Raw genomic sequence first — 12,051 nt, 5'->3', positions numbered from 1 at the left:
TGAAATGCAACAAAGTTTGGAAAAAGAAATTACCTTGACCTATTTTTAAGGTCACAGGAGTCAGATTTGTTAAAACATTTTCAGGACTTCTATTCTTGAACTATAAGACCCTAGGGGCATGATATTTCACTATCATGTTCCTTTGGATTACCTATGTTCAAGGTCACCGGGGTCAGATTCTTAAAACCTTAAAACACCTTCTTGTGAACTAAAAATTCTAGATGAATGATACTTGGCAGGTATATTCCCAGGATGAAGCCTGAAATTTTTTGCAAAAAGAAATGACTGACTTATATTCTAGGTCATAGCGGTCAAAAATTGTTAAAACCTTTAAACAGCTTCTACTCATGAATGAATAGGCCAAGAAGCATGGTATTTGGCTGATATATATATATACCTGGTTAGCGCTGCAGGCCCATTTGGACTCTTGTTTTTATTTTCACCAATTCATGATCTATATTATGCTTCGTACTAAGACAATTATAGTGATTACTGATTGTAATTATGCATTTAAAACTCATTGAAAAGTGAAAAAAAAGATTATCAAATACTGTCTTACTATCTAATAATGCTGTTATAAAATTAACTGTCCGTACCAGTTACACTTCACGTTTCTCACATCTCAAATTTACAACTGTCAGATAAGCACATGTTCTGTGGGTGCAGGCTGTCTTACCATGGCATGTTAAAGATACCTGTATCTAAAACACACTGGAAGTGTGCATATTTCTGTCCTACGGGGTAAAAACAGTGCTCTCCTCTATAACTAAGGGGCTCAAGGTCAGGAAAGTGAGCTAGCAGCATTCTTGGATGATGGTCTATGCTGCTTCAAAGTCCGTTTGGCTCATTGTATTGAAAACATACCTTTTAGCTATCATGCCTTGTAGTGTGTCCTGTATAAACTTTTTCTTTAGAACCTTACTCCTCTTTCATACCTTGATGGATTTCAAACAAATTTGGTTTGCTCCATCATTCAGTGTGGGTAAATATTTGTTCTATTCAGAATTTTGATTCAACCTGTAGGGAGGTGCTGAAATTAGCTTTAAAGCCTTACTGCTCCTTTCTTCCTGGGTGGATATCAACAAGTTTTGGTCGGACTCATCCATTAGGTTGTTTCTTAAATTCAGAAATTTGATGCAACCCAACTAAGTGGGGTAGGGCCCAAAAAGGAGAAATTAGACAATATTTTTCTTCAAAATGCTACTCTTTCTTAATGCCTTGCTTGATTTCGACTAAATTTGGTGTGAAACATCATTCAGAGCTGAGAATCATTTATGAATTCAGAGAGTTTATTCAACCCCTAGGGAACTTGGGGCCGAGCTCCAAATTGGGAAAATAGACAATATTTTGCTTCAAAACGGTACTCTTGCGTCAGGCAACAATGGATTTTAACTAAATGTGCTGTGAAACATCATTGAGAATTGGGAATCATTTCTTATCAATTCGGAAAGTTGATTCGACCCCTGGGAACCTTTTGGCGGAACCCCAAATGTTCTGTGTGCCTAATAGCTAGGCGGGCAAACTCCCAGTAAAGAGTTTGAGTTGTAAATGATAAATAATTTATGTTGGTCTGAGAGAATCAAATTAGAACATAAAGGGTAATTTGGTTTGCCCTTATCTGGTCTACAAAGCTATAACAACCACAAACTGACCTTTTCTATTAATTCAGACATAATGATTTGTAGTGAAATGCTTTTCAACAATATGCAAAACTGACAATTTCATGATTATACGGAATGACTAATTTATTACACAATGTAACAAGTAGATGTAATTCAGGGAAACAGCATCAGTGGAGAACACATACTTCACACTCGACTAAATATGGTAGGTTTAATGACACCCGAGAATGCAAACATACTACAAAATCAGAGTTTAAATGATAAGGTTGAAAATACTAGAGAACACACACTCCACATTCAAACGAAACATGATAGGTCAATAACACTAGAGAACACAAACATACTCCACACTCAGACTAAACATGTTAGGGTTGAAAATACTAGAGAACACACACTCCACATTCAAACGAAACATGATAGGTCAATAACACTAGAGAGCACAAACATACTCCACACTCAGACTAAACATGTTAGGGTTGAAAATACTAGAGAACACACACTCCACATTCAAACGAAACATGATAGGTCAATAACACTAGAGAGCACAAACATACTCCACACTCAGACTAAACATGTTAGGGTTGAAAATACTAGAGAACACACACTCCACATTCAAACGAAACATGATAGGTCAATAACACTAGAGAGCACAAACATACTCCACACTCAGACTAAACATGTTAGGGTTGATAAGACTAGAGAACACAAACATACTCCACACTCAGACTAAACATGTTAGGGTTGATAAGACTAGAGAACACAAACATACTCCACACTCAGACTAAACATGCTATGGTTGCTTACACTTGTAAACACATATAGTTTTGATCACAGGTTTGACTAAGGCTCTAACACATTTTGTACTAACGCTTCTACATCAAATTATACATGTACATTGCAGATTTTCTAAACAGTGTATCACACTTCTGATTCAATATCTCCAAACTTATAATTTGTCCAAATTTCTTCAAAAAGTTCTTTACACTGCACCTTACTGCGGAGTTTCACACATAGGAGGAAGGCACCAGACATTTTCCTGTGTAGTGAGTAAGTCTCTATTGGTGGAGGGCACAGTCTCTGGTCTGCCATTATTGGGATAATTTCTGTGATTCTTTTAGTCATATTCTGTGCTCCAAAATCAAATGGTTCATATGATGCAAGCGCCTCACCTAGGATCTGTACAGCACTGACATGTGCATCTTCCATACTCTTAAAACAGAAACAAAACAGCAAAATAAGGCAGATTGAAACAGAAAACATTGCAATATATTATCTTGTCTGCTATAAAATGTTACATTTTTAGCTAACCTGGTTCAAAGGACTGCATGGTGAGCTTATGTCATGGCGCAACATCCATCATCTAGCTGTTGTATGCCAACTTTTTACTAAAAATCACTACTAGTCATGAACGACTAAACATATTTTGACGAAATATTGTAAGAGGCATCATTGTGGGAAGGGGAATCTAGTTTGTGTACATATTGGTTCTCAGAGCCCGGGGGCCAGAAGGGTAGTGCCAAAAAGGGGAAATTTTGCAAATTGTTTAAAATCCTATTCCTGTATAAATAAATGGAGATTCTGCAAATTTGGTTTGAAACATTCATGGGTGAAGGGGAATCAATCTCTCATAAACATTTAGCCATGTCCCCCTAAGGTTGAGCCCAATCGGGGGGGAAATACAGTCAAACTTCTACGAATCTAACTTAAAATGATTAAAATTTCTCTGTGTATCATATTTTTGCCCGGTCTCAAGTTTTATTCTGATATATTACTACTAACTTACCCCAATAAGAATCAAAGTTTTATAAATCAAACTTTCGTTTTTTGCAGCCAATTAGCTATCATGACGCAGTCATTGAAACATTTACATACACGAAAGCCTACTTGTACAGGTATTTTGCTCCGTTGCAAAATTCCACACATTTCAACAAACTCTGTGTTATGAAGTTATTTGATGACAGGACACAGATTAAAGTTTAATTCTTTACTTTCAAGTCATGAGCCATGACATGAAATACTGTGCTTCTGGACTACTGACTACCGTTTATACAAAATTGATTCCTCTTCACCAAAACATGGTTCACACAAAACTTATTTCAAAGAATACCTTCTATTTCTCCTATTTGGCCCCACCCCTCCCGCTCCAGGAGGCAGAATTCCACTATTTATACAAAATTGATTCCCCTTCAACCAAAGATGCTTCAGATCAAATGTGGACAAATACAAATCAGGAGAAGGATTTTAAAGGACTGACCAAATTTCCGCTTTTGGACTGCAACCCTCATTTTTCATAGTGTGAAGTGAAGAAGTTGATCTGACCTCAATCTTTTTCTACCTCAGCTACTTAACTAATTTTACAGGAGACCAATCATTCTCTTGCAGTAATGTAAACATGGAGGAGTATTCACTAAAATTAATATCAGCATTTTTAAAGCTAGAGATATGGCCTCATCCAACTAAGTAGGAATTACTACGATTATCAGAAGTAATGATACAAAGCAAAGCCGTGATAATCTAAAGAGGACACTACTCTTGTAGTGTAACTGCATGATCAGCTGTTATCTAATATCCTTTCAGAGAGATTGTTCAGTAAAGTTCTGATGAAAATTTCGCAAGAACATGTTACTCCATTTGATATTAAGTTTGTTCAAGAGTGCAGTCTATAGTTTCTGGAGAAAACCATCAGACATAGATGTAAATGTAGAAAGTGTGCTCTCAGTTCCCTTACTCCCCATCAGACATAGAATAGAAGTATACAGAATAGTTATCTCTCTGTTCCCTACTCCCCATCAGACATAGAATAGTTACATAGAATAGTTATCTCTCAGTTCCCTACTCCCCATCAGACATAGAATAGAAGTATACAGAATAGTTATCTCTCAGTTCCCTACTCCCCATCAGACATAGAATAGTTATCTCTCAGTTCCCTACTCCCCATCAGACATAGAATAGAAGTATACAGAATAGTTATCTCTCAGTTCCCTACTCCCCATCAGACATAGAATAGTAGTATACAGAATAGTTATCTCTCAGTTCCCTACTCCCCATCAGACATAGAATAGAAGTATACAGAATAGTTATCTCTCAGTTCCCTACTCCCCATCAGACATAGAATAGAAGTATACAGAATAGTTATCTCTCAGTTCCCTACTCCCCATCAGACATAGAATAGTTATCTCTCAGTTCCCTACTCCCCATCAGACATAGAATAGTTATCTCTCAGTTCCCTACTCCCCATCAGACATAGAATAGTTATCTCTCAGTTCCCTACTCCCCATCAGACATAGAATAGAAGTATACAGAATAGTTATCTCTCAGTTCCCTACTCCCCATCAGACATAGAATAGTTATCTCTCAGTTCCCTACTCCCCATCAGACATAGAATAGTTATCTCTCAGTTCCCTACTCCCCATCAGACATAGAATAGTTATCTCTCAGTTCCCTACTCCCCATCAGACAGAGAATAGTTATCTCTCAGTTCCCTACTCCCCATCAGACATAGAATAGAAGTATACAGAATAGTTATCTCTCAGTTCCCTACTCCCCATCAGACATAGACATAGAATAGTTATCTCTCAGTTCCCTACTCCCCATCAGACATAGAATAGTTATCTCTCAGTTCCCTACTCCCCATCAGACATAGAATAGTTATCTCTCAGTTCCCTACTCCCCATCAGACATAGAATAGAAGTTAGTTATCTCTCAGTTCCCTACTCCCCATCAGACATAGAATAGAAATATAAAAAATCAGTTCCCTACTCCCCATCAGACATAGAATAGAAGTATACAGAATAGTTATCTCTCAGTTCCCTACTCCCCATCAGACATAGAATAGAAGTATACAGAATAGTTATCTCTCAGTTCCCTACTCCCCATCAGACATAGAATAGAACTATACAGAATAGTTATCTCTCAGTTCCCTACTCCCCATCAGACATAGAATAGAAGTATACAGAATAGTTATCTCTCAGTTCCCTACTCCCCATCAGACATAGAATAGAAGTATACAGAATAGTTATCTCTCAGTTCCCTACTCCCCATCAGACATAGAATAGTTATCTCTCAGTTCCCTACTCCCCATCAGACATAGAATAGATATCTCTCAGTTATCCCTAGTCCCCATCAGACATAGAATAGAAGTATACAGAATAGTTATCTCTCAGTTCCCTACTCCCCATCAGACATAGAATAGTTATCTCTCAGTTCCCTACTCCCCATCAGACATAGAATAGAAGTATACAGAATAGTTATCTCTCAGTTCCCTACTCCCCATCAGACATAGAATAGTTATACAGAATAGTTATCTCTCAGTTCCCTACTCCCCATCAGACATAGAATAGAAGTATACAGAATAGTTATCTCTCAGTTCCCTACTCCCCATCAGACATAGAATAGAAGTATACAGAATAGTTATCTCTCAGTTCCCTACTCCCCATCAGACATAGAATAGTTATCTCATACAGAATAGTTATCTCTCTGTTCCCTACTCCCCATCTGACATAGAATAGTTATCTCTCAGTTCCCTACTCCCCATCAGACATAGAATAGTTATCTCTCAGTTCCCTACTCCCCATCAGACATAGAATAGAAGTATACAGAATAGTTATCTCTCAGTTCCCTACTCCCCATCAGACATAGAATAGAAGTATACAGAATAGTTATCTCTCAGTTCCCTACTCCCCATCAGACATAGAATAGTTATCTCTCAGTTCCCTACTCCCCATCAGACATAGATTAGCAGTATACAGAATAGTTATCTCTCAGTTCCCTACTCCCCATCAGACATAGAATAGAAGTATACAGAATAGCTATCTCTCAGTTCCCTACTCCCCATCAGACATAGAATAGCAGTATACAGAATAGTTATCTCTCAGTTCCCTACTCCCCATCAGACATAGAATAGTTATACAGAATAGTTATCTCTCAGTTCCCTACTCCCCATCAGACATAGAATAGAAGTATACAGAATAGTTATCTCTCAGTTCCCTACTCCCCATCAGACATAGAATAGTAGTATACAGAATAGTTATCTCTCAGTTCCCTACTCCCCATCAGACATAGAATAGTTATCTCTCAGTTCCCTACTCCCCATCAGACATAGAATAGAAGTATACAGAATAGTTATCTCTCAGTTCCCTACTCCCCATCAGACATAGAATAGAAGTATACAGAATAGTTATCTCTCAGTATACAGAATAGTTATCTCTCAGTTCCCTACTCCCCATCAGACATAGAATAGTTCTCTCAGTTCCCTACTCCCCATCAGACATAGAATAGAAATGTACAGAATAGTTATCTCTCAGTTCCCTACTCCCCATCAGACATAGAATAGAATCTAGTTATCTCTCAGTTCCCTACTCCCCATCAGACATAGAATAGTATCTCTCAGTTCCCCATCAGACATAGAATAGAAGTATACAGAATAGTTATCTCTCCCCTACTCCCCATCAGACATAGAATAGTTATCTCTCTCAGTTCCCTACTCCCCATCAGACATAGAATAGAAGTATACAGAATAGTTATCTCTCAGTTCCCTACTCCCCATCAGACATAGAATAGTAGTAGTATACAGAATAGTTATCTCTCAGTTCCCTACTCCCCATCAGACATAGAATAGAAGTATACAGAATAGTTATCTCTCAGTTCCCTACTCCCCATCAGACATAGAATAGAAGTATACAGAATAGTTATCTCTCAGTTCCCTACTCCCCATCAGACATAGAATAGTTATCTCTCAGTTCCCTACTCCCCATCAGACATAGAATAGAAGTATACAGAATAGTTATCTCTCAGTTCCCTACTCCCCATCAGACATAGAATAGTTATCTCTCAGTTCCCTACTCCCCATCAGACATAGAATAGAAGTATACAGAATAGTTATCTCTCAGTTCCCTACTCCCCATCAGACATAGAATAGAAGTATACAGAATAGTTATCTCTCAGTTCCCTACTCCCCATCAGACATAGAATAGCAGTATACAGAATAGTTATCTCTCAGTTCCCTACTCCCCATCAGACATAGAATAGAAGTATACAGAATAGTTATCTCTCAGTTCCCTACTCCCCATCAGACATAGAATAGCAGTATACAGAATAGTTATCTCTCAGTTCCCTACTCCCCATCAGACATAGAATAGTTATCTCTCAGTTCCCTACTCCCCATCAGACATAGACATAGAATAGAAGTATATCAGAATAGAATAGTATCTCTCAGTTCCCTACTCCCCATCAGACATAGAACAGAAGTATACAGAATAGTTATCTCTCAGTTCCCTACTCCCCATCAGACATAGAATAGTTATCTCTCAGTTACAGAATAGTTATCTCTCAGTTCCCTACTCCCCATCAGACATAGAATAGTATATAGTTATCTCTCTCAGTTCCCTACTCCCCATCAGACATAGAATAGAAGTATACAGAATAGTTATCTCTCAGTTCCCTACTCCCCATCAGACATAGAATAGAAGTATACAGAATAGTTATCTCTCAGTTCCCTACTCCCCATCAGACATAGAATAGAAGTATACAGAATAGTTATCTCTCAGTTCCCTACTCCCCATCAGACATAGAATAGAAGTATACAGAATAGTTATCTCTCAGTTCCCTACTCCCCATCAGACATAGAATAGTTATCTCTCAGTTCCCTACTCCCCATCAGACATAGAATAGAAGTATACAGAATAGTTATATCTCTCAGTTCCCTACTCCCCATCAGACCTAGAATAGTTATCTCTCAGTTCCCTACTCCCCATCAGACATAGAATAGAATAGTACTATACAGTTTAGTTATCTCCCAGTTCCCTACTCCCCATCAGACATAGAATAGAAGTATACAGAATAGTTATCTCTCAGTTCCCTACTCCCCATCAGACATAGAATAGAAGTATACAGAATAGTTATCTCTCAGTTCCCTACTCCCCATCAGACATAGAATAGTTATCTCTCAGTTCCCTACTCCCCATCAGACATAGAATAGCAGTATACAGAATAGTTATCTCTCAGTTCCCTACTCCCCATCAGACATAGAATAGAAGTATACAGAATAGTTATCTCTCAGTTCCCTACTCCCCATCAGACATAGAATAGTTATCTCTCAGTTCCCTACTCCCCATCAGACATAGAATAGTAGTATACAGAATAGTTATCTCTCAGTTCCCTACTCCCCATCAGACATAGAATAGAAGTATACAGAATAGTTATCTCTCAGTTCCCTACTCCCCATCAGACATAGAATAGTTATCTCTCAGTTCCCTACTCCCCATCAGACATAGAATAGTAGTATACAGAATACTTTTTCTGTTGATTAAGTCCTTGTAACATACATTAGTTAGCTATCAGTTACCTCCCCTGTATCAGATATAAAACCAAATTATACTACCTCCCATGTATCAGACATCCAATAGAAGTATACACATATATTACCTATCATTTAACTCCTCCATATCAGACAATTTTAACAACATGCCAATTACCTCTACTGATCAGACATGCAAGAGATCCAAGGGCCTTACTAGGCACCTGAGTTTCGGTGTTTCTTGTAACATGTCTGAGCAGATAACTACATTGTACTTATACTGTAAATGTAAACTGTGCAAAACAGTAACTGCTTTCCCATACTAAGGCTTCGAACCAAGTTTGAATTAAAAGAAATGAAACTCAAAAATTGAATTTTCCTATATAAAATCTTTCCTCTATGAACAGTAGAACATCTTTGAAATATCAGTCAATTTGACTCATTTTTGGCCCTGTCCATCAGTCCCTCAAAGTCAGCCAAGGTCAAAATGTGCATCTCCATGAATTTTCAGCTTATACTAAAAATTCTAAGCAAGTTTGAACTATTTCTGAAAGAAAATAAACAAATTATGCCAAACAAAACGGCCAATGGGCCTTAACAGTCATCTGACTGTAAAGACTTATATATCCAAGAGGCCAAATAGGCCTAAAAATTGCACAACTTCTCTATAGCTTACAAGAAGACATAGTTGGATCATAAAAACTTTTTCTGCATCCTCATATTCTTACAAGAGCTCCATAGGGCCTATATTGCTCAACTGATTTAGTTTGTTGAAACTGATTTATTTAAACTAAGGGAAAAGTATTTAAAACACTTGTATCTATTTCTCAGTAATAGACTTGGCACTCCTCCAAAAGGGGATTAGATGCAGCTGTTGTTGATAACTAAATTCTCTATATCAAGAATGTCTTTGGTTCCAATGTGATAAAAAATTTTAAGAATTTGCTCTGCGTCCACTATTTGGCCCCAGCCCTCTTGTCCCAATGGACTGAAACCCATTGTTCATACAAAATTTGATCCCTTCTTCCCAAGCATGTCTCACACCAAATTGGAATTGAATCAAAGCATTTTTACAAAAGAATGAGATAGATTTTGAAGAAATTGATAGATTTTCCCTATTGGGCCCTGCCACTCTTGCCCCTGGGGACAAAGACCTATCATTTATACAAAACTGGTTTTCCTTCACCCAAGCATGCTTAAGACCAAATTAGGTCAATATCCTGCAATTCCAAAAGAACAAAATAGATTTTAAAGAAATTGACATTTTTGCTATTTTCACCTAAGCATGCTGGAGACCATGAGACATGCTTTGTTCCAATATCCAACATGAAGAGAGAAAAAATCAATATCTTAACAGTTGAACATGTAAGTGTTTCAAAAGATGATAAAATTATAAATCACATCTCTTTGCCGATTGTTTGTTTTCTGTCTAGTTTCTATCATGTTTCAAACACTATGTCTAGGTTTTACATGATACTCACTTGAATACTTTGCATTGATATATACAATAATTATCTTATCATTTTCATTGATGAATAAATCGTCGAACAATTTTTGTGTCAGTTCAAAGTACCTGACAAGCAATGATTGCTGTCCTACAGAATTTTTTTAATTATCCACAAAGAAAAACCTTGAAAATCCTATAGCTACATAATGTGTGCATCCCAAACTTTGCACATTTATTTTTCTGAAAGAAAAACAGCACACATTACATGGGTTTTTACGTTAACAAACTTTGTCAGACATACAAGAGATCCCAGAGGAATTATGGTGCCCAACATTGTTTGATCTTTATAAGCTCTTTGAAAGTTGGATCCTTTCTCTTTTCTTCTCTGTTTTTGCTCTTAATGATAAGACATTTGAACATTCCTTTGCAGAAATAGCGATGATAATCTTTACCTGACGAATCCTAAATGGCCACCTGGAAGTTATTTTTTTTTCTAATCGGTCCAAAACTCAAACAGGCACAACTAGGGACCAAAAGGAACCTATACATAAAATCTGAGAAAGATCTATACAGATCTATACTCAAGAAGTAGTGATAACAAACTTGCAAAAGTCAAAATCCAAGATGACGCCTTTAGGCAATTTTGTTTTTCTGATCAAAGCCAAAATTAAATGGGCTCAATTATGGACAATGAGGAACTTACATATGAAATTTGAGAGAGATCCATCAAGTACTGATTAAGAAATAGCAATAACAAACTTTATAAGTTAAAATACACAAAATGGCCACCTCTCGGCCATCTTGTTTTTTCAATCAGACGCAAAATAAAACAGGCAAATGTAAAATCCAAGATGGCCGCCTCTTTGGCCATTTTGTTTTTCTGATAAGTCCCAGAATTACATGGGCACAACTAGAGACCAAGGGGAACCTACACATGCAATTTGAAATCACAGACGACAGACACAGAGCAATTTAAATAGCGATTCGAAAAAACAGAAGTATTCTCGCTATTACTTGTCAGTTACTATTTCTGCATAAGATCAAATAAAGAAAAAAGCACACTAGTTACTTATCAGTTACCTTCTGTGTGTCAGACATAAAACACAACATAAAACTTAGACATAAAGGATAAAACAGAAAGATGTACAGTTACCTGTCAGTTACCTTCTGAACATCAGACATAGTACACAAGTATAACAAAAGATTACTTGTCAGTTACTTAAGTGTTACCTCACCTGAATCAAACAAAACAGAAGTATAGACACACGTTACATGTCAGTTACCTCCCCTGCCTCAGAGGAAAGACTTAAGTATACATACTAGTTTTCTCTCAGTTACCTCCCCTGCTTAATACTTAAAACAGATAAATATAGCACTAGTTACCTAGAAGTAACTTCCTCTGTGCCAGACATAAAACATAAGCATACACATTAGTTACCTGTCATATAAGACTGGGATTAAATATATTGAAAAGTACGTATTTCTTACCTTTCCTGTATCAGGCTGATAGAGAAAGTTTGACCAGTTTGGATCAGTCTGCATGAATCGATAGACATATAGCTCCTTCAGACATAGCTTTAAGATATCTGAACCAATCTGAAAAACATTAAGATTTCTTATGGTAGGATAAACTATTCTGATTTAGCAATCATTGACTGAGCATACTGAAAAGTGCAGATACATTTTAA

The 12,051-nt window shown here is 37.1% G+C and overlaps 1 protein-coding gene across 1 annotated transcript in view; it reads right to left on the bottom strand.

The window, feature by feature from the left end:
• Positions 1–1,381: 1,381 nt before the first annotated feature.
• The window catches only part of LOC132556694 (atypical kinase COQ8B, mitochondrial-like), a 49,284-nt gene continuing 38,614 nt past the window's right edge, over positions 1,382–12,051 (bottom strand). Inside the window, exons 12-13 of the mRNA XM_060221129.1 lie at positions 11,852–11,959; positions 1,382–2,831 (exon numbers count right to left, since the gene is read on the bottom strand). Of these exons, the coding sequence (XP_060077112.1) occupies positions 2,541–2,831; positions 11,852–11,959 (399 nt within the window). The 3' untranslated portion in view covers positions 1,382–2,540. The remainder of the gene's footprint in view (positions 2,832–11,851; positions 11,960–12,051) is intronic.

The sequence above is a fragment of the Ylistrum balloti genome, unplaced genomic scaffold (genome assembly GCF_031769215.1).
Source record: "Ylistrum balloti isolate Yb309-2 unplaced genomic scaffold, AGI_CSIRO_Ybal_v1 Utg370584, whole genome shotgun sequence".
Lineage (NCBI taxonomy): Eukaryota > Metazoa > Mollusca > Bivalvia > Pectinida > Pectinidae > Ylistrum > Ylistrum balloti.
The sequence above is the reverse complement of the archived record's forward strand: the minus strand, read 5'-3'. Positions and strand labels throughout refer to the sequence as shown.